The 24,254-nt window shown below is 39.9% G+C and overlaps 1 protein-coding gene across 7 annotated transcripts in view; it reads right to left on the reverse strand.

Moving 5' to 3' along the window:
- LOC129739847 (protein tramtrack, beta isoform) overlaps positions 1-24,254 on the reverse strand; it is a 484,838-nt gene that overhangs the window by 52,120 nt on the left and 408,464 nt on the right. For all 7 annotated transcript variants that reach the window (XM_055731379.1, XM_055731377.1, XM_055731381.1 and 4 more), the window contains 3 exons: positions 1,649-1,840; positions 715-1,573; positions 302-648 (listed from right to left, as the gene is read on the reverse strand). In XM_055731379.1, coding sequence (XP_055587354.1) covers positions 302-648; positions 715-1,573; positions 1,649-1,840 — 1,398 coding nt within the window. The remainder of the gene's footprint in view (positions 1-301; positions 649-714; positions 1,574-1,648; positions 1,841-24,254) is intronic.

Below are 24,254 nucleotides of genomic sequence, written 5' to 3' on the forward strand. Positions count from 1 at the left end.
TATGAAGAAATGGACCAATTTTTGACTGTTAATCTCTTTGAAGTCAGTCGTTTTTGAGCTTCAGGATATCACAATCGTTTCGGAGTTATTGTAGCCAAGAAATGGCTCACCTCCTCTGCTTGTTCGCTGACGCCTTTTGCACGTACAGAGGAAAATAGAACAGAATTTTTTCTACGTCGTATATACAACAAATTCAAAGTAAGGCACATGCCTTTAAGATTCGTCCAACTTGGTCCTAAATCTGCTACTGTAGGGTTTCTCCTCATTCGTTTGTAGTTTTAAGCTCAAATCAATCACTTACCAGTGGAACCTGCTGCACCGGTCCCATCCCGGACGGTCCCGCTATCGGTTCCGAAAGGGGGCTCGGTATGCCCCCGCTCCCGAAGGTGTTCCGCTCGCTTCGATCCCGTTGCGATCGGGGAGAACTTCGCTGATCCAGGCCGGCCATAAGGCCACCACTCCCGTTGCCACCAGCACCCATTGCCAGCGACGACGTCGTAGTCGAGCTGCACGCTACCGGCGTTCGACCTCCACTGTCCCGGGACGAAGGCCTCAGATCCGTACCGAGCAAGCCAGCCGAGCTGTTGACCAGCCCACCACCCGAAGTCGAGTTGATCGTCATGTTCAGTCCTGACAGCGGTGAGAATTCTGTTGGGTCAATTTCAGTGTTGGATTGTTGGGGGTTGTTTGATGAAAGAGGATTTTGGAACTTACCGATTTCACTTTTGATCTTGATAGCGGGTTCGTAGTCATCGTCCGAGTTGTTGTTGTTGTTGGCGGTAGCGCTACGCCTTCGTTCTTGCTCCTCGCTCAATCTTCGACAGTGCTGCAGCAGATGGTCCGTCATTTCGCTGTTGATAAGTCCTGCTTCGTGCGCCAATACGTTGTTCCCGTCATCGTTAGCCTGATCGTCGTCGTCTTCGTCTCCACCGCCACCGTCATCGTCTCCCATGCGTGGTCGTTTGGATTTCCTCCTCCGACTCCCGCTATCGTTGAGCGTGGATCGATCCGAGTCCGAGATGTTGTTCTGCTTAAGGTTAGTACTGTTCGATAGCAGGGGTTTGCTGTTCGTTTCGCCTAGTTCTCGCTCTTCCGAGGATCGTTCCGCAGCTGCCGTTGTGATGGTAGTAGTTGCCGATGAGGATACCGAACTGTGGTGAGTGGTATGGTCACGATGTTTACTTAGCGCTAATGGGGTGGAGGGCGAGGGCGGATCAAGTCGGGTGGGCGAAGGACTCCTCCCGTCCGGGTCCAGGCCCCGGGACTTGCCGATGGCTGAGGATAGATCTGTGATTCCGAGGGAGGCGGCCGCTGCTGCCACGGCTGCTGCCGTTGCCGCATTGCTGGTGGGTGATCCTAGCGAGGGATGGTGATGGTGATGCGGGGACACAGCCGATGTTCCGGTCGTTAGCATCCCCGACGGGGCCGACGACGGTGTGGACGTCGAGGTCAGGCTGGTGGCCGTTGCGCTCGCATGGGCACTACTGTGACTGTGAGGTCTGAGGCGTTCGGGTTCTCGCTTCGGTTCGGCAAGGGCCGTGTTTTGGTTGGTCATCTCCGCCAGACCCTTAACCTGCAGAAAGAGATAGTAAAGATTTGTTTCAGTGTAAGCTGGTTAGCAGTCTCAAACCGTGGGGTTAGGACTTACCTTTAGCGATTCGGCCGTCTTGAGCAGCGCCGACAGCTGGCAGTACTCGACATTCACCTCACCCTTGTACATGAAGTCGACCAGCGTGCGGAGCTCGGCGAAGCGGACGTCCTTCAGGATCACAATCGGGTGCCGGGCGGGATGGTCGAGAAAGAGCGTCTGGAAATACGAGGAACAGGCCGAGAGTACAACCTGTTGAGAGAGAAGCATAAGAAAGAAAAAAGTTTGAAATGAGAACTCTGTATAACGAATGCAGTAAATCATGTTTGTAAGGTAACTGTTGACACATTATAGCTTAACAATTTTGTGAATTTTTCAATGAACGAAACTTAAGTTCGAAAAAAAAGGACTCAACCAAGAGACAGTTGATGTCAAAACAAACATCTGCGATGTGCGAAGTAAGACAAATACAAGAAAAAAAAAATCGCAATACGATCCATCCCAAGTTGAGGCGCCACTCCCTGCTGCTGCTGAGAAACAGAGAACTCGATATCCTGAATCGCACACAGCGCAATAAAAATTATGGTAACTTAATTTGTGACAAATTATGTCAACATATTGCAATCATTTATGAGAATGAGGAGATAAAAACAGAACTCTTATAGTAACAACAGAAGAAGGAAAAAACAACAACAAAACCAGCAATAATCCTTTTCTCGGTTTCTCGCGCGAGCTCGCATAAATATACCGACATATCGAATTCTCGACAATGTTTTGCACCACATATCGTTCGTCGTCGTCGTCGCTTTTTGTTGATTTCCCTTTTTCCCCTCTTGTTCCTGTTCCTGGAGAGCATCTCGGTGGATCCGTGTATTTTTCGCTGTTCTTGCATACACGAATGCAGTCACTTCTCGTCTTTCGCGAGTCCGAGTCCGATGCAACACCCCGAAAGAGGACACCGGTGCTGGTCAGTCAGCTGTGTGGACTGGATGCACATTGGACTTTTGGCTCGCGCTAGACGTCCGATGGCATTATGGTTGCCGGGTGCATTCGAGATGCATGTAAAGTTGGGTCCCGGCGCGGGTTGGGAAGGGGATCTGAATGGAACTGAATTCGATCAGGTTCCCCAGGTTCTCGGTGAAGGAAATGGGATTAACATTTTTTTTTCTTACATTGGACTAATTAATTAGACAGTGCCGGGAACATTGTTCATTATCGCACTCTACCGGTTGTTTGAATCTTTCTTGAATTGGAATGTGAAAATGAATTGGATTTGAATTTTATTTAAAGTGAAACTTCAGCTTAGCGGGATTGGGAAAGTTCGATCACAATTCACTTTTAATATCTTAACTGTACTGTACTGTACTAAAAAAAAACGTAAAAAAGCCACCTCCATTTTCTCGAAAGCCCTCCAATAAACTTTGATCTTTCGGGTTATAACACTTACCAATCCACTTCCCTAGCGTTAAAGTCTCTTCCAATCACTAAAAACGACAAAATTTTTCCCATATAATTAGGTGACGTGGTGCTATTAGGCCTGGGCTTTTTCTCTGAAGTTCGTCCAGTATGATATTTAAAAACTCGATCGAAACTCTTTGTTGGAGCCAGACCTTCTTGACGTCAACGTCGGGAATCATCCAAATCTTTACGGTAAGTTCCGCGTGAGTGTTGTGACAGGCGCAAGTCCAAGTCTTTCAACCCTGGGTCATCCAACTCTACGCCGAGATCATTAGCTAGGATTTTTTTTTGTTACGGAACAGTTGTTTTCAAGACAATATTTTTTTTAAATAACTTTTAAGTCTTCTAAGCCAGATGTCATGAGATCGAGTCTCGGTCACGGCATACATAGTACTTTTTCTGTGGGCTGGTGGTGTTAGCATAAGTAAGGTGCTAGCCATTATATCCTTGAATGATGTACACTTTAGTCTTAAGTAGAATTCAGATCTCTTCAAAGAAACATGAAGTTTCACTGAGATCTTATATGTGTGTGCTCGTTTTTAAGTGCATTCTGTTGAACCATACAATCCTTGGGATACCGAACGGGAAGGAACATTTTTAAATCATCTGCTTAGATCAGCACAAACATGTCACGCAGCACTTCGGGGAACTCGTTCATTCCAGTAATGAAAAGTAGTGATCTCAAGTGACTCCCTTGTGGTATGCCAATGTTGACCAGGAATACACTGGATCTTGCATTCCCAAGTTTCACAGATTGCACCCGTAACTGTTCAATCTAGTGGGAACATACGATCAAAGATCTTGGTTTCTAAGTCCACGGGGTCGCACACTTAGCCGGCTTGTGGGGCAAGTTGATCCGCGATGTCAAGAGATCGACAACGAAGGAGGCTCGTGCTGCGTTTCTGCGGAGTGTTCATGTCTATGAGACGGCATCGATGTTCATAGCTTGGCAAGTGAAACGGTTCTTGTCAAAGCAGGTGTCTAAAGGCGAATCTCAATAAGCGCCGCTGTATAGCCTCGAGTCGGTAGTAGGGACACCAAACAGCTGATGCGTGTTCAAGGATATTGCGAACAATACAGACTTCATATCCTAGAAGGCTTTGGACACTGGAAATAAGAATCCTAGACCTTTGGAGGCTTTGTCTTCAACGTAGTTTGTGTGTGTCCTGACTTCTAGCTTCCGGTCTAGAATTACGCCCAGATCATTGATGTGTTCTACGCGTGCGATTGGATCATATCCGAGGAAGTACTCAGCGAAAAAAGGCTGCTGCCTTCTTGAAAAACTGATAGCTGCACATTTACTGTGATTCAATGGCTGACAGTTTATGTCACTCCAGTATTGTGTGGAGAGGTAAAATTGATTTAGAAGGCGGCCGTCCTGGCCGTTGATGTTGTAAAACAGTTTTAAGTCGTCAGCATAGCATAGTTTTAGGCCGTCGAGGAGTGAGAGCGCATCGTTGAATTAGATTGAGAAGGTAATCGGTCCTAAATGGCTTCCCTGAGGCACACCAGAAAAAGCAAAGTAATGTCTAGAAAAAGAGTTTCCCCTGCGAACTGTTAATATGCCTTTAGATAGGTAGCTCCGGAACCAGACAAAAAGAGCTCCACAGAAACCCAGGTGTTCAAGCTTTCCAATGGCAATATCGGGGTTGACTTTGTCGAATGCCGCAGACAAATTGGTGTAAATAGCGCCAGTTTGAGACTTCGCAGCAAAACTTTCGTTTATCTATAATACAGCTTCAATATCCCCTGATTATTTGGATAGTGCTGTTAGGAAAATTGCGCCACTGGGCTTCTCTATAAAACAAAAAACATTATAGTTCAGGATGCAGACATCTCTAAAGCAGCAGCTAAGCTCAATAATTCTTTCTCTACGGGTCCGGACGGAATACCTGCTACTTTTATTAAACGTTGTTTGGTGTCTCTAATGCCTCCTGTAAGAGCTACCTTCCTTTCACTGCAGAAGGAGACTTACATATTTCCGGTATAAAAAAGGTAACAGTAGAGATGTCAACAACTACCGGGGAATTTCAGCATAATGCCGAAATTGGTGGTCTTGGATCCGATTTTCTTGTCCTGTAAAAATCTTTTTTCCGACAATCAACACGGATTCATGCCCAAGCAATCCACGACAACTAACCTTTTTACGTATATTTAATCCATAAAATCTGGAAGAAACATAAAAACAGTCCCTTAAACAATTTCAAAATTCCTTACAATGTTGTGAAAAACCTAATTAACAAGCCAAACCCCAAAAACCAGCAGCAGATTACGCAGCTCAGACAAGCACACATCTGAAAGCACCTTCGGCAGAACAAAAATCGGCAATTCACTTCACCAATCAATTCAAAACTCTCATGAATCATCGTCAGCTTTTTTATGGGTAGGATTCAGATGCTGCAAATCTCTTATCCTTCGGTTTGAGTGGAACACTTTTTTTTTTATTTGTTCAGGAAAAAAATCTCTGCCGGAACGGCGCACTTTACGCCAGACGTTGTTCGGTCATTGTCTTTTGTGCTTTTCACTCGCTCTTACACATTCATTGAAAGTAATTTTCCCCCTCCCTCGAGACTGGCTTTTTTCCTTCCCAAGTGTCCCAGACGGCAGCGAATCTTACCCGGGAAAGGGGGGATGATTTTTTGTGCCTCTCGGTTTGATAATGAATTTCCAACCCAATCTCTTGGGAGTCTCATACGAGGGGGACGACGAACGCATCCCTTTTCTTGTCTTTCTTGTTGCTAAGCTTCTTAATACTTTCCGCTTCAAGAGCGGGTACGGACGGAAAAAGAAAAGTGACGGTGAGAAAAGTCAGTTGGCCACAACTGAATGGCAGATTTGTTACGCACTGACTTTGACTCGAGGAAGCTCGTTTTTTTATTTCATTTTTCCTTTCGCTTCAATGGACGCTTGTCGAGATTCATTTTTCATTTGTAAATTTTGTTTTCAAGGATTACGGTTTCCATTTCGAGTGTCGAATTGGAACAGCCTTTCGTCATTAGATGGCGTTTTTAATTTCTCAAGGCGCTTCATGTTAGCCTGTCCAAATTATGATGAAGTTTCTACAATTATCCAAAAAGCCAAAACCTTTGATGAAACTGCGGTGAAACCGCACTCATTCAAAATTATTTTGTTCAAAGATTAATAATGTAGTTGAATTTCTTGATAATTGTTTGAAATACTCGCTCAATGAAATACACGCAATCGTGAGTTTTACGAAAATAAGGTGATTTCCTGCACCCAAGGTATAAAAACTTTTCGAATTTCATATTTATACATGTCTGTTTATCTGTTTCTCTGTTCCCCGGAAACTACTGGACCGATTTGCGTCAAATTTGGTAGATCGGCATAAAAAAGACCGAGGAAGATTCCTATAATAGTTAAAGACCCCTACTTTCCATTGGAAGGGGGAGGAGGCCTCCGGAACAAACTAAAAATGATTCAATAACTCGAGAACTAATCAAGCAAAGGAAACCAAAATTGGCATGGGATGGTATTTGGATACGAGCAATATATCTATAATAATGTAAGATCCCCCTCCTTTTAGAAGGTAGACAGAAAAGAGGGAAGGAGACTCTCATACAATTGTTCACATAACTCGAAAACCGATCAAGCAAATGTTACTAAATAAAGCACGAATTCGGAAACAAGAAATACTTCTCTGATGTTGTGAGACCCCTTCCTTTCTTAAAGGGGGAAATAGAAATTAACTCGAGAGCTAATCGAGCAAATGGAAACAATTGTGAGACCCCTCCCTCACTCCAAAGGCGAGATATTAAGCAGGACGTGAGCTCCCATAAAATGTTGTACATAACTCTAGAACTAAACAAACAAATGGAATCAAATGTGTCCTGAGAGGGTATTTAGATACAAGATTTTTTCTATGATGAAAAGAGATGAATAGAGATAGAGAGTGAGGATGGAGGCTAGCATTTACAATTTTAGGCATAACACGAGTTCTTGTTAGGCAAATGGAACCAAATTTGATGTAGGAGGGTAAAAAATGATATGTAGATTTGAGATCCCTCCTTCCTTTGAAAAAGGAAATAGAAAGGAAAGGAGGGTGGGGGGGGGGGGGTGGGGTGGCATAACTCAAGAGCTAATCGAGCAAATGAAGAAAATTTGATATGGGTGAGATTTAAAATAACAAACATTTCTATGATGATGACTCTTCACTTCTTCCTGAGTGCAGATGTACAGGGGCCCAGTAAACATGAATCGGCAGAGAGGTAACTCAAATCGCCAGAGGGATCGTAACGATCTCTCTGGCGATTTTGCATCATTACATCGTTAGAGAGGAACACACCATACGCGTGCCTTGGGTAAGTGCCACGAATTAAGCTAAGACACTCCCTCCAGAGAAACACACGAACACAATCCGAATCGTGTTTGTATGTTTCCCTTCGAGAAGCGTGTTCGCCTGCCTGAGAAGTCGACAGCTACGATTGAAAGCAGACACGGGACACGGGGACAAAATGCGACCACACCGTACGAGTGTACGATTCAAACTGATTTCGCATGTACGCATTCGTATTTGTTGCCTCTAGGTATCTCGGCAGGACAAACCGAATGAAAATATTTGCGTTCTTGGAGTGTCGCCGAAGTTAGCCGTTTTATTCTAAGTTCGGTAACTCAACTCTCAATTTTTTGCATGCTCTGTCGATTTCTGAGAGGACGCGCTTACTGGGGGGGAGGTGGTCTCTCAAAAATAATCACTCGAGATCTAATCGAGTTAATGGAACCAAATTTAGCATGGGTGGGTCTTTGGGTACAAGGTGGGTCTTGTTATCCTGCTTTTGGTGAGCCTATTCCAATCTATTTGATCGAATATTTGCATTGTTTAGTGAATTATCTTTAATAATAATAATTTTTTAAAGACCTACTTTCATAAGAATATTTTTTTTGAAAAATTTCTAAATTTTTTTCCATCAATTCCCAATACACTTCAGCATGTTTTTTGTATTAAATGCGTGGTGCAATCTTCCTCTTTTAAATAAATAAATTTTAAATTAAAATTAAATTAGAGAAAAATTAAAAATAGAAAGAGTACTTAAGTTTCACAAATTGGATGTAACTGTGACACGACTGGAGTTTCGTAAAGAAACTTTCAGGAGCTTAGGATCATTAATTTTTCGTTGTCGCATCGCTTATCAAGGTGATTTCCATGCCGCATCCCCGTTACCCCAAAAAATCAGCGTCTGATTTGTGAGACAGGGATTTATTCAAGTTGGAGTTAGCTGGTGTACTCGCCTGACTGATAAATATTTTAGCTGGCGTACTCGTATGACTTTGACTAAAATATACGTACTTGCCTGATTTTGATCATTTTAGCTGGCTTACTCGCCTGATTTTGATTTTAGCTGCCGTACTTGAAAAGTTAGCTGGCCTACTCGCCTAATTATGAATCATTTCGCTGGCGTACTCGCCCCATTCAAATTTTCTCTGGCGTATTCGCCTGACATTGATACGACTGGCATACTTGCCTAATTACGATAATTTTAGCTGACGTACTCGCCTGTTTCAAACTGGAAGCTGGCGTACTCGCCTCATTCAAATTTAAGTTTTCTGGCTTATTCGCCTGACTTTAATTACGATAGCTGGCATAGTTGGCTGATTACGATTATTATAGATGGCGTACTCGCCTGATTCAAACTAAAAAGTTAGCTGGCGTACTCGCCTGGTTTTGATTATTTGAGCTGGCGCAATCGTCTGATTACGCCTGAAAATTGAAACGATAGTGAGCGTACTCGTCGGATTTTGACTATTATAACTAGCGGACTCATCTGATTATGATTATTTCAGCTGGCGTACTCGCCTGATTTTTGCTATCTTAGCTGGCGTACTCGCTCGAGTCAAATTGAAAAGTTAGCTGACGTACTCGCCTAATTTTGATTATTATAGCTGGTGTACTCGCCCAATTCAAACTGAAACGTTAGCTAGCCCACTCGCCGGATTTTGATTTTAGCGGGGGTACTTGCCTTGTTATTATTTTAGCTGGCGTACTTGCCTGATGCAAACGGAAAATTTAGCTGCATATTCGCCTGATTAGTTTAGACTTTTGCTGGCGTACTCGCCTGGTTGAAATTCAATATTTAGCAGGCGTACTCGCCTTATAAACTTAAGCTGGCGTACTCGCCTGATCCAAGCTGAAAAGCTTACTGGCGTACTCGCCTAAATCTGGTTATTTAGCTGGCACACCCATTTGATCCAAGATTTAAAGCTAGCTGGCTTGACTAATTGAGGCTTTTGCTGGCGTACTAAGCTGTTTTCCATCACAGGCGCATCAACAGACTTTTCTCCATGTATTGGGACAACAAAAACTAACCTTTCTTACCTGAAGAAACCAGCGTGTTGAAAAGACAGTTGCATAAAAAAGGCGAGTTGAGAGGATAGCCTATTTATTGCGAGTTGAGAGGACCGCAAAAATGAAAACAGCGTGTTGAGAGGACAACTGTATTGGAAAACGGCGAGTTTAGAGGACAGCCTATATATTGCGAGTTGAAAGGACCGCAAAATAACAGCGTGTTGAGAAGACAGTTACATAAAAAAGGCGAGTTGAGAGGACCGCAAAAAATGAAAAAAGCTTGTTGAGAAGGAAGTCGGTTGAAAAAAGGCAAGTTGAGAGGACAGCTTAAGCTTAGCGTGTCGAGAGGACAGCTGTATTGGAAAAAGGCGAGCTGAAAGGATAGACTATTTATTGCGAGTTGAGAGGACCGCAAAAATTAAATCTGCGTGTTGAGAGGACAGCTGTATTTGGAAAAAGGCGAAATGAGAGGACTGCCTGAACATTGCGAGTTGGGAGGACCGCAAAGAAAACTGCGTGTCGAGAGGACAACTGTATTGGAAAAAAGCGAGTTGAGAGGACAGCCTGAATATTGCGAGTTGAGAGGACCGCAAAAATAAAAACAGCGTGTTGAGAGGACAGCTGTATTAGAAAAAAGGCGATTTGAGAGGACAGCCTATGATTGCGAGTTGAGAGGACCGCAAAAAAATGAAAACAGCGTGTTGAGAGAACAGCTGTATTAGGAAAAAGGCGAGTTGAGAGGACAGCTTGAATATTGCGAGTTGGGAGAACCGCAAAAAAAAATAAACCAGCTATATTAAAAAAGGCGAGTTGAGGGAACTGTCTATGAATTGCGGGTTAGGAAAATCAGCGCAACAAATTAAATTTCGTGGATCGTTGTGAGTATGAATGTTTCGAGAAATCTTGAGGACGCTACGATGAGAAGATGTGATAACTAGAAGAAGGAATGAACAGCAGAAATACGATTTATGATCTTACAAAACGCCAACATTTGCTTGTAAAATCTATAGGGGTTTAAATTTTATCTCTAGATGGGATTCTCTAAAGTACAGATGCCTTAAGTATCTTGATATTATGTTCAAACTCAAGCGTTTCGCGTTGTGATAAGAAGTTTATCAGCATGACCAGTAGGTTTTACAAATTGTAAACCGGTTTTCGGACTGGTAATATTGTCGTCGAAAACGATTCAATTTCTGGTTAGTGTGAATGGCTTTCTGGAGCATTATGAATAGGTAAGCAGATCAATTTTCGATAATGCTCGTTAGTTTCCATTGGAATTTTCTGTCTCTTCTCCTCTTTACATATCAATAGTCAACCAAATAATTTTAAAAATAAACAAAAATCCGCAACCACCTCACCTTGATCACTGAATCTATCATCAACACTCTCATTGACAAATTGGTCAACCTCGGTGATACAAATTGAAATGCATCTCACCACCAGACAGAGTCCATTTCGATTGGTCAGCTTTCGATCCAGCAGCACCGATATCTGAGCCTGTCCACCTTTCCTTCAGCTTATAGCTTGGGAAAAAGCTCAACCGGACAAAGTACAACAAAACAGCAACAACAACGGGCAGCTTCCCGGAGACGACAATCAATGGCGGTGGGCCACCGGCTCTCTTAAGCTGCTATCCATGTCGCTGTCGATCAATCGTTGCTTGGTTGGTCTCGCGCCATAACCATTGATGACGACAACGGCGACGAAGACTCCTCCTGGCAGTTTGAAACTGTTACTGTCACACGTTGCTTTAGAGAGGATTTCAAATCGAAGAGCCGGAGGGCGTCCCCATTCCATCGGCTCGCTCGGATCCATGGTGTTAGAAAGGGAGTTGTCACTAAGAGTAGTTTTAAGATCTCTGTGCAGCTCACCTGAAGTGATTAGGAAAGGCGAAGGAGCAGCAGACGGAAGAGGTAGATACAGGAAGCTGTCTTGACCAGACCAATTGACTGATTGTGGCTTGGTCACTAATCGAAAGTCCATTTAAGACAAATGGACAGAGAGATACATAAGCAGTCGAAATGTGACGGCAGGATTTGGGATTCGGAGGTGTTTGGTTTAATAGGAAACTCAGGAAAGTTACAGGTAGCTAGATTTATTGAGAGTTTTGGGAAGAGTTGACCCGATTGCTATCAGAAAGCTGGGGCTTGGTGCTGACAAATTTGGCAAATAGAAGCTAGGTAGGATGATGCTCGTAAAAATAGTTGGTTTAATGATATGCCACAATCTTTTATTTCCCTTCACAGAACCTTAAAAAAGAATTATTAACAATTAGATATTTGTTTCTGAACCTCTTCTCATATTTTGAGACCCCTTTACTGAACTAGAAGAAAAATGGGGGCTCTAATATAAATGAATCACAATTTTAGTTTCTAAAGCTTCAAATACACATCGGGCAGACAGAAGCATGATTTCTTAATTTTAATTTTGAGTCTGAAATATAGAATTCATTTTATTATCTCGATACTGCACCTGAGAATGTATCGGATTCTCATACCCGATTCTGGTGGCCTTATTAGTGATTTTAAGGTCATTTAAAAAGAGATAAAATGAACATAATCCCACCTTAAGCCCCATCAGGATTCATTGCCTATTTACAATCAATTAAGGTCAACGCCGTAAAAAAAGGCGCACACATTTTTCCTCGGTAATCCAGGAATGGCGATAGAAAAAAAATCCAAGCATCATTCCCTACCAGCACTTCGGTCGCTCAGATGGTGTCAGACCCCGTTTCGCGGCGCGTGTGTTAACGAGGTGTGCTCAGCTATTTTAATGACATTATTATCGCCATTTTTTTTTCTTCTTTTCATTTTACTCTGGCGCATTTCCCCAATGAGTCCATGAATTTTCTCACTCCGTCTACTTTTCTTCCAACAAATGAAGTGACATTCGAACGCATGCACTCATGATAAATGTGCAGCAATGCGTGAAAGAAGCTCACAAATGCCGCCCGGTGACCAATCTGGACCTTCTATAGAGACCTTTTGCCGGACACCGCCATCAATCCTTGAGAGAAGAGACAGAAGAGGGCCTCTAGAGCCTAGCTAGATGATCGAATTTGTGGTAAAGCCACGGCCTTTTGGACCATCACAAGGGGCAAATAAAATTTCAATTATTTCTCGCAGCAGCTTCCAGCGGGTCCATTCAATTGGTGGTTGGCTTTTTCTTCTCCGGACGGTTGAAGGGGCGCGAAATTAGTTCTTTGGCACCGCCCGATGCCGCCGCCATTGCAAAATTCCCGGATGCAGGGCAGCATTGAGAGTTCTTTTTCTTGCTTCGTTCCTCGGCAATAAGAAGGGACACAAAAACCGATTGGTGCTGGTGTTGATTTTTTCCCTTTGCAATGGCGCATTGTGAAAGATGCAGGCAGGATTAAAATTCCGTTGTCGATAGTTCGAATGGTTGGCTGACTTCATCAATTGAGGGGCGACAACGCGAGAGTCTTGCCCTGGGGCTGTGCTGAAAATAGTACCCTTTTCTCAATCGACTGAACTAGCCGTGAGTTCAAACCGCTAAAATAATAGTTTTCGGAAAACATTGTTGCATCGCAATTTTAGAGGCATGAGCAAAAAATATATCATCCAAATTCAAGTATTGACCCTTAGAACAATTTCTAGGAAAAAGTTCTATCCAGATCCTCTTACACTAAAGACATTTATCGTAGAGTAAACTCTGCTTACAAAAAAATCAGCAAAAATTGTCATCAAAACTAAAACTATCTAGTTCGAGTTCAACATGATCTCAAATTCAGACCGAATTCGGGTTCCCAAACATATCAAAAGTCAGTGGAATAAACCTGGTCTGCCAACCCAAATGTTACTGAATGACAATACGGCGATCTCTGATCGTGGAGTCTGTGATCTCTTTGCCCAAAAATTCTCGTCTAAATATTTCTTCGCGAACTTTGACAGTTTTATGTGCTTGAAAATATCTGCTGCCTTTCCCCTTCCTTTTGCATGCATGCATGTGCATGTTGGTAATCCATCATGGGTGCACGGATTCACCGCAGTTTCTGCCAAAGTATGTGTTCACATGCATTCTTTTAGATTATTAAGTTCGACAAATCTCCAATGCAACGCGTACACCATACCCGGACCCCATGGCTTCGTATGAACTGTTATGGAGTGAATGTATTGTGTTGGTGTAAGGTATATTTTGGAAAAACGAGTCAATCAGGTGGGCTAGTTTACTTACAGGTATTCCGGCATCCGTGTATATACCTGGCCAGCTTTCAACTGATTGAACATTCTTATTATATAGTCAGTTATAAGAGGAAACACATCTTACCTGTCGGCCACTTATGGGATTCGAACCCAAAAGTTTTCTTGCCGATACCGGGAATCGAACCCAGTACGCCTGGCATACTAAAACCAGACTCGCGCCAGCCTAACCGCTAGACCACATCGGCGCTCTTGCTACCTTTCCCTTGCCGTATAAAACTCCTTTCCCGGAAGCTGCTTGTAGACGGCTTTGACGTAGATTTCGTCGTCCATTACCACGCAGTCAAGCTTCGTCAGCATAGTCGTGTATAGCCTCCGGGATCGCGCTTTGGCCGTCGTAATTTGTTTATCAACGCGATCTGGAGTCATTACCTTCTTGTAAGTCGATAGTCCGGCTCGTTTTTTTGGCTCGATGCACGGTTGTAGACGATACACCCAGCTTATTTGCGGCATCTCAGAGAGAGAGGTTAGGGTTTCGCTTGAAACTACCGGCAACTCTCTTTGTCGTCTTAGCGGCTTCCGGTTTTCGATTTCCCTCCGATCCAGACTTCCTGGCTGTCGACAAACGTTCCCCAAACACTTTAATTACATTTGCAACGGTTGATTTGGCAACTTTTTGCGATTTTGCCAGCTTTGCGTGCGAGTAGCTCGGATTTTCGAGATGCGCGAGCAAAATTTGATACGCTGCTCTTCTTCCTTGGACGGCATTTTGACAACTGAAAAGTGAATTCCAAAATCAAAATAGGAGCAACATTCTACACACACAGACCTTCAAAATGAGGGGTGTTCAGTTTTTTTAAATGCAAAATTGAAAGAAAGTTGATATTGACCAAATTTTGACCGTATCGCCCTTTTATGGTAGATTATAACAATAAGATTAATTTTTTTAATGTAATAGTTTAAACTTTTTGTTTTTTTTTTAAGTTTTTTCTCTTTTTTTTTTAAGAATTTCTCATCTTCTATGATTGACTCAGCACACCTGAAACGTTTCAGTACATCAGCCTAAAATGAATTCTCTCGATAGAATCAATCCACATTTATGGATGCACAACCCATTGATCTGTCTCATCTTGTTTCCTTTTCTAAACATTGCTCTACAGCGTCCAAACAGTCACAGTTGTATGCAAAAATGGGCACCAAATTCACACGTCAATCAAACCAATGGAGAGCAACGCGCCGGATTTTATGCAATCGCCAAAGACCGGTAGGTTTTCTGCAAAAGTAGGTTCTTTTGGTCGATAGCTATTCTATGGAAAGAAACCTGGCTATTCAAATTAAGGGCTCTCTCACTGCAGCCTTTGCTGAGGTCCAAAATGGAAAACCAACCCGACTTTGCATTTCGACACCAAAAAGGATCGACTGACTGACGATGGACACGGAATGGTTAAAATTCAACTCGAAGTACTGTTGCAAACACAGACATTAATCCGAGTCCAGATTTTCCAAGCATCAGCTTCCAGATCTATTGAGATGTTAAAGAAAAAGGTGTGAGGCGCATGTCCGAGTGATCAGCATTTGAATGCTTCGATCAGTCACGAACCCTTTTTGAGGTCACTGAAGAAATAACTTAGACACCCCTTCATTCAACCAACCGATAGAAGATGACCCAAATTTTGAACACCACTTTTCCGGAAGCTAATTCTACAACCTCAGCGACCTCTAGCTCAACATGGCACCCAAATAGGGGACCGTAAGTTCCCACAATTGGCGAAGGAAATTTTTGTCACCGCTTGCCGCGCAACCTTCGATTCGATTCTAATTGGCAATAAATTGACGCAATGTAAACACAGCGGCCCATACGATGCTTTTCGTCGCAGAGACCCCCCCCCGTTTAGATCGGCTAAAGCGTTACGAAAACTTATTTATTGGTAGCTACGCGCTAAGGAAGCCTATATGCCTTACCCATTAAGCATACAACCGGGGGTGCGCAATTGCACAAACTTTGCTATGTTTTGCATCGCATCGGAATGGAGATTAGGCCCGATATAGGCACCTGCTGGATGCTGACCCCCGGAAGGGTAAGAAACGGAGGAAATGGAGCTGAGGCGACGCGCATCAAGGAAATGTACCCGTCGTCGTCGTCGTCGTGGTGCGAAACGCGCATAAATGAATAAAAACATAAACGGACCCACTTTGCAGCACCCCGCTGTAACTATAACCTTTTTATCCTCGTGAAATGTGCTTTGAAGGAGTGCGGTGCAGGGGGTAATCACTCGTTGGCAGGGTTGCCAACATTTTGTTTTTTGAACTTTTAAGCTGAGATTTAATATAGTTTTGACGGTCGCCATAGAAATATCGTCGCCAGAAATATCGTTACCATCACATTAAATTTATTTTAAATGTTGCTGAAAATTTTTTTTTTCAAAAATAAAATACAAATCAATCTAAACTATAGGGCACAGGGGATGTTTTTATTAAAAAAAAACTTAGTGATTTAGTTTGCTAATGTAATTGGTTATTTAAAAATAAACTATTTAAAGGAACCTTACATATGTGTTTCGTGTTTACACCGCGGTGATTATTCTGCACTGACGAACCACGTGGCAAATGTACACAACAACACAACAGAAAGTCGCAAGTAAGAGAGAACGTCAATTCGCTATTGTTCTAGAATCGACAAAGAGTGAATTCGTAGTGTTCACTGGAATTGTTGCCAGTTGAACAAATAGGAAATCATTAAGGAAGTGTTGCCAATATGACGGATGGATAATTCAATATATCAATCACTACTGTAATCTGACCTTTTTACATGACTTGACTAGAATATGATTATATTATCAGTTTCCGATACAAATAGTAGTGCGTTTAATTTGATATCACAACATCTTTTAAGACTAGGGTTTTTTTTCGGGGACGAGGATTAACAGATTTTTCATCAACAACCAACTTTTGACGCAACAGGAGGATTATCCTTGATGGAAGCGCCTCTCCTTGAAAATGAATAAACTAATAAACATGATGAAATCTACTTGTCTGTTTGATTTTATGCTTTTAACAATCAAAGAGTCAAAGCATTTTTTTATTGAGTCAAATATAAATATTTTAATCAGAAAAGCTAGCGTGCTGTGGTTAAGTTTCCCAAAACACATTTACAGGTCATTGCAAACAATCCATCAGATAATAAAGCTGTGTTTAAAATATTTGTAGTTGAATCTAACATTCCTAATTGAATCTCCACACGGATCTTTTACAACATGGGCGATACGGAAAAAGGAACTGCGTTAATTCCTTAAAACCGTGTAAAAACCTAGCTAATCCCTGACATCACATGAAATCTCCACAATAGGTATTGGTTTTGAGTGAAAGGGCTCAATGAGAATAAGTCGAATTTTGTTGTCTGGTGCCTTCTTGAATTCCATATGGCGGCTTACGCTTAACTAATGGTGTAACTTACTATGACAAAAATATAACAAAGTTAAAAAATATGACAAATTTATGAAAAAAAATTATAAAAAAAATTATGACGAAATAAGTGGCATAATTAATAAAATATGAGAAAAACGTGACCAATGTGATTCTAAAATGCAAAAATCTGACAAAAATATTGAAAATGTTATAAAAAAGACAAAGTTATGACAAAATAAGGCAAAATATAATTAAAATATTACCGAAATAGGTCATAACTATGTCAAAATATATTTAATAATGCGATTAAAATTGGAGAAACCTAATTCGACAAATTTCTGACAAAAAAATACAATAATATGACAAAACTATTTGACATATTAGACAAAGCTATGGCAAATGTGATTAAAATATGATTAAAATATGAAGAATATTTGACAAAAATGTGACAAAAATATGACAAAAAAGACTAAATAATGACAAAAATATGACAAAAGTAATCAATATACGCAATTAATATAACGAATGTTATTAAAATATGACACAGTATGACTAAAGTATGACAAAGTTATATGATAAATTTGACAAAATTTTGATTAAAAAAATTGACAAAAATTTTAAAAAATTTTATCAAAGAATGACAGTAGGGATAAAAATATGATAAAATTTTGACAAAAAATTATACTGGCACAAGGTAAGACAAAAATATGACAAAATCGTGACAGAAATATGACAAAATTGTTAAAGTAAGGTTGCCAAAACTTTTTTTCCGCACGTATACGGACTGGACAAATCCGGGAGATTCTATCTTAAAATCTAGCAAAATCCAAGCATTTGATTTCAAAATTTTCGATCCAAAAGCCCAGCATTGTCTGGGTAAATTTGGTCAAAACCCAGGAATTATTCTACAAAAATCGAGAAAATAAAACACTTGAAACATTTGTTTTACATCGAAATTCATACATTAGCACATTTTAAATCGTATTTTAAGTTTACAAAACACCATTCATGATGATCTTATACAAAAATGGATTTTGGACGCAAAACTTAAAAATAACAATAGCTTGATATGAGTTTTTTGTTTGATTTTGAAAACAATGTGAATACATCCGGGCAGAATCTAGGCATTCTTCTATGAAAACCAGGCAACCGGGTGGGACCGGAATGTTTACTTATTTTAAACGGTAAGCTTACAATGAAGATATGAAAAAAAAAATTAAAAAAAAAATTCAACAAAATGTCAAAACTATGGAATAAAAATCAAAAGAATGGAAAATATGACAAACATCTAAAAATATGATGACAAATATATGATGAAACTATGACAAAGGTTTGTAAAAACTATGACAGAAAATGAAAAATACGAAAAAAACATAGCTTGTTTTAGTCATATTTCTGTGCTATTTGTCATACTGTTGTTGTTTAAAATAATCTTTTTGTCTGTTTTTTTTTCACTTTTTGTGATATTGTCATATTTTTGTGATAATTGTGTCATATTCGACATAATATTGTGACTTTTTTCCATTTTTGCCTCATATTTTCGTCAATTTTTCTTGATATTTGTCATTATTTTGTTGTATTTTGGTCAAACTTTTGTTATATATTTGTTTAAATGTTGTGTAGATCTTTCTGGTATTCATCATATTTTGTCATTAATTTGTCAAATTTTCATCGTTTTTGTAATATTTTTATTATAGATGACATATCGTAAAATTTTCGCTACTACATGGTTGATCGAGTCCTCCCAAATAACTAATAGCCGGGAGAAAACAGTATCTTTTTCAATTCGGCTCCCGAGAGCAATCCTCTTTCGTTGATCATGCTCCATTCGATATTCGAGCTTACACGAGCTGTAAGTGACTCGATCAGCAAGTATGAGAGCTCTTGCATCTGAGTGAGAGAAAGAGAATTCTAGCCAAAAGCAGCCGAGTGTTTCAGTCATACACCTTAGTGTGAATGGAGATAAAAATATTTTGACTTCCACCACACAACGACAAGAAATAACAACAATTTATTACTCGCTGTCAGCGTTGTCACATTTAAATATTTACTCTCATTGGAAAAAATTGACAAAATCTGCACCAACAATCAAAAAAATATAAAAAAATTTTTTTTTGTTTGATTGTTGATGCTATTTCTGTGCTCACAAAGTTTTGAACGACGTATTTCTAATTTAAGTTTATTAATTACCTAAAAGGTGTTTTGAAATTCGGAAACTTTTTTCAATTGTGATATTTTTCTCATAATTAACCACCTTCACATAAATCTTAATTCTGAATTTTCTTAATAAAATTTGCAATCGATTTGGTTCCTATTTCCTATTTCAAAACGTTTTTTGGGGGCTATTTTTCCAAATTATAAAACTAAAACTATTCTGAACCAAATCCTTCGTGCTAACCGAATCTGTACCAAAAAAAGCAAATATTTGTACTTTTTAAGATAAATCTGTACTTGGGGCAACTATGCCCACTGCTGTTTTGGATTTTATTTCTTGAAAAAAAAAAAAAAGGCAAAGGTAGCCTGAGGTGCCAGGTAGTTTTGTCAAAAATCAAAACATCGCGAAGAAAAAAAATTAGATTTTTTCAGGACACCACTAGATTTATGGATGTTATTTATATGCGGCTCTGCTTAAAAAGCATGAATAAAGGCGAAATATAGGTGCTGTAAACGCCTTAATTTATGCAACAGAAGTGAACAGCGTCTTGGCTCGCCAGCAGTTTATGTCGAAAAATCTCCAATGGGCTTTACTTTTTTGAAACAAATTTGTTCGATGTTTTCATCATTAAACAACAAAATCGATAATCATTTAGCTGGTGTGTTGAAATTTAGGACAATTTTGAATATTTTAATTTTTTCATAAGTACAATTCAAAGTTTTTGAAAAAAATCAGGAAAGATTTTCGAAATTAAGGACAAATCTGGAAAAATAAGGATATCTGGAACCTCGGTAGCGTTTAGAGAGCAGCGTATTTTCTCGTTATACAGAACTGTTTTAACCAGGGCGTGTACAGCTTCGGGTGTGTTCTTATACCAATACACGGAATCGTCCATCTTGTGACATGCAATCGTAATCTTAAGCATGGTAGGCGAACAATTCGCTGTCACTCCGTCTCCACCCCCCACCAATGAGAAACTTTTGGTTCCTCTCGCCTACTTTTCCTCAATATGCAACCACCCGTAGCTATAGGCACGCTGGTTTTAACTCTCAGACAGGGATGCCAGATGCTTTTGTCAAAAATCAGGACAACATGAAGAACAAATCAGGATTTTTCAGGACGGTTGTACTCCATTTACCCGAAAACCATTGCCCAGAATGAAAAATCCCCAGAATTCCAATCGCCAGAAAGAACCATTCCCCAGAATTTTTTTCCCCAGACGAACCATTCCCCAGAAAAATTTTCGCCAGAATGTACCATTTCCCAGAAATTTTTCACCAGAATGAACCATGTACCAGAATTTTTTTTGCCAGAACTTTGCCCAGAAGGATCATTTCCCAGAAAATTGAAAACATTTATCCTTACTAGAAATTATTTAAAAAAAAGGAATTGTCACAAAAAAAAATGGGGTTTCATACCTTTATTCTTTTGCGGCAAGGCCGCAACCAACGAGGATGAAGGGGCTGAGGTGGCACAAAGCCGCCGAAGCTCCCAAATCCGAGGAGGCCGCCGATCCGCCGTCGGAAGCGGCGGCCCTAAGACATTGGTCTAGGTCTGCCGGGGCTTCCTAGGTCTGCGTGAAAGCTAGGGGTGATCCCTTAGCCCCGTCCGCCACGCGACAGCGTGAAGGACAAAACGTCTTTCAAGTTCGAACGCGCAGCGTGAGGAGTCGGATACCAAAACGGTTTATTAAAGGACCATGGTAAGCATTGAATCATTTAAAGTACCCAAACCATAAACAAAGCACAATATTGGTTCTAAAATAAATTTAGTTGGAAAATTTCAAAGTCATAGTTTCATTTAAAAAATCATTTTGAAAAAATTAATTTCGAATCATATGAAATATTCAAGAATTCATTAGAAAAAAAAAACAAATTAAAATACTAGGGGAAAAAATCTGAGATTTGTGCCATTCTGGTAAATGTTCCATTCTGGGGAAAAAATTCTGGGAAATGGTCCATTCTGGGAAAAAAATTTCTGGTAAATGGTGCATTCTGGGGATTTTTTTTCTGGGAAATGGTTCATTCTGGGGTTTGATTTCGGGTATTTGTCATTCTGGGAAAAATTCATTCTGGGCAATGGTTTTCGGGTAAATGGGATACAATCTTTCAGGACACCACAAATTTAGCTTGAATTGCATAAGGGGGCATCCATAAATTACGTAACGCTCCTAGGGGGGGGGGGGAGAGGGAGTAAGCTCGAGCGTTAAGAATTGTGACATAGGGGAGGGGGGGAGGTATGCTCATCGTTACGTAACGATTTTTTTCCTTAAAATTTTCAGTTTAATGTCATACAGCTATTTTCATGTCATGCAAATTTTGCAGAATGATATGCAAACCAAAACCAGTTTTAAATTTGTAAGCTGATTGAAACTGGTTTGTAACATTTTTTCTTCAAAGATTCTGAGATAGACTTCTTAAAATGTTTATTGAATATCCGTGTAATAACCAATGGAAAACATTAACCCCCCAAGAACTCCATTCAACCTTAAGACGGAAATTTAACTTTTTTTCTCAATTGGTTTGAAAAATGCAATTTTCATTTTTCCGACGAATATTTCTAAGTGGAGTATATTTTGCATGAAATGTTATGCTCCTCGATTTATTTTATCAGAGAGTTATCATCAATGAGTACTAAGAAGCGATTTGGATAGATATTATTTCCGTTTCGAAAACGTGGAAAAATTTTATGTTAAAATCTTTTTTTACTTTCAAAAATCAGTATTTAAAAACATGAGAAAATGGGGGGGGGGGGGGGGGTAATTATCAGCGTTACGTAGTTTTCATAGATCGGAACATTGAAGCGTTACGATTTGTGACACATGGGGAGGGGGGAGGGGGTCAAAAAAGGTGCATTTTTTCGTAACGTAATTTATGGATGCCGCCTAATTAAAAGAGAAATACTCGTACTGTAGATAACTTAATTTATGCATGGAGGCGAGCAGAATCTGGGCTGACCGGCAGTTTATTTGGAAAACCACCATTTCATCTGAACCGAACACTATTTTCGGTTTTAGCATTTTATTACAGATTTGTTCGTTATCCAGATAATTTAACTATAAATTTAACTATAAATTTCGAAAATAAGGACAAATCCTGATTTTTCAGGACACCTGGCACTTCTGCTCTCAGATTTCTCCTCAACACAATGTGCATTAGATTTTTCCGGAGAAAGGAATTCTCTTCATCAGTGGATGTGAATGCTCTCGCTGACTCTTATTTGTTGCCAATCTCACTCTTGTTGACAGTGGGATCTATCGCTCCCCGAACAGCTTGGGGAGAGCAGAGGAAAAAAAATGGCACTCTTTTTCACTGGAAAAGCCGATCCGAGATGTTTTGCCATCCATGGTGCCATATTTGTCATATTTTTAGCGCTTTGTCGTATTTGTCATATTTTTGTCGAAATTTTATTATATACTTATCACATGGGTCATATTTTTGTCAAAATTTTGTCGTAATTATGCCATATTTTTACCAGAGCTCTGTAAGTTTTTTGTTTTTTTTAACTGTTAATTTTGTGTCATACTGTCGTTATATTTGTACAATTTTTGACAAAAATTTTTCATTTTTCTGTCATTATTTTGTAATATTTTTCAAATTTTATAAAAAAACCACCTAAAAGAAGACAACGTGAAAAAATGCTGTGTAAAATGAGACCGCAGTATATTATGATCTTAGTTGAATGTTTAATATCAATTGGACAACTATAGTTGAATCTATAATATTTATAATTCTTTTATTGTTTTCACGCAAGTACCGTAATTGGGAAGCACGTGCTTTACCAATCCATCGGGTTGGATGTATGGGTGAACGTAATTGCGCCTCTCGCTATTACTTCTCTCAGCCATTCAATTGATGTGGGACAAAGGGTCTAGAACGCACCTTTGAAGCTTTCCATAAAATATGCTCTTGGCTCATTTTCAACATCTTTCAATTTTCTTCTATTAAGCATCTGCTTTGTCTATCCGTCATTTAATTTCAATCTTTAATTCTTCTATCAAGAATTTCCGTAGTATCAAGTTCACCGCAATGCCATTAAACTTTCATAAAAATAATAATCAACGGTGACTATTCGTTAAAAAGAGTAAAATCATTTGGCTTTGGGGGGTTTAAATAAGGGGTAAATATTTCGAAATACAGTTCAAAAAAAAAAAATTAAATAGTTGGCAAAAGTAGGGACGTTTACGGTACTTGCGTGAAAACAATAAGTAGCGCTGCCGATAAAAACGGAATCCGAAACAACCAATAACACATCGCTTGAACTGGTTCAGCAAAAGGGAAGCTTCACCAGAGCCATGCGGTCTAGACTTTTTGTCCGATTGGGAAGCACGTGCTTTACCAATCCATCGGGTTGGATGTATGGGTGAACGTAATTGCGCCTCTCGCTATTACTTCTCTCAGCCATTCAATTGATGTGGGACAAAGGGTCTAGAACGCACCTTTGAAGCTTTCCATAAAATATGCTCTTGGCTCATTTTCAACATCTTTCAATTTTCTTCTATTAAGCATCTGCTTTGTCTATCCGTCATTTAATTTCAATCTTTAATTCTTCTATCAAGAATTTTCGTAGTATCAAGTTCACCGCAATGCCATTAAACTTTCATAAAAATAATATTTATAATTCAATGAGGAATATTTATACACAGTTGATTGAAAATCAATCAGCAATAAGTTTGAACACAAATGGAATATTGATGGTTATACCACAGATGTACGCAAGCTAAGCCTTGAAAAGTGTGCAAAGTTCCAACGACCGTTTTGAATCAATTTTGTTTTTTGGTTGTTCCATCAAAGAGACTGGGAAGATCTGTCAAAAATATAATTTAGTGCAGAGGTGCCAGGTGTCGTGATTTTTTAAAATTCGTCTTGGTTTTACGAGAGACCGTCCTGATTTTTGAAAATTGGTTTTCCAAAAGACATTTCAACTATAATTGAATTTGTATAGTTAAACTATGAGAACATCGAAGAAATCTCTAATAAAATAGTTGAATCTATGTAGCCAAGAAGCAGCTCATTTCTGCTGCATAAATTAAGGCGTTTACAGCACCTAAGTTTCTCAATTTCTATGCTATTTAATCAAAGCTGCATATTACTTCCATAAATCTAGAAATGTTCTGATAAATCCTCATTTTTTTCATCGCGGTGTCCTGATTTTTCACAAAACCATCTGGCACCTCTGATTCAGTGT

The sequence above is a fragment of the Uranotaenia lowii genome, chromosome 1, assembly GCF_029784155.1.
Source record: "Uranotaenia lowii strain MFRU-FL chromosome 1, ASM2978415v1, whole genome shotgun sequence".
In the NCBI taxonomy this organism is placed as follows: domain Eukaryota; kingdom Metazoa; phylum Arthropoda; class Insecta; order Diptera; family Culicidae; genus Uranotaenia; species Uranotaenia lowii.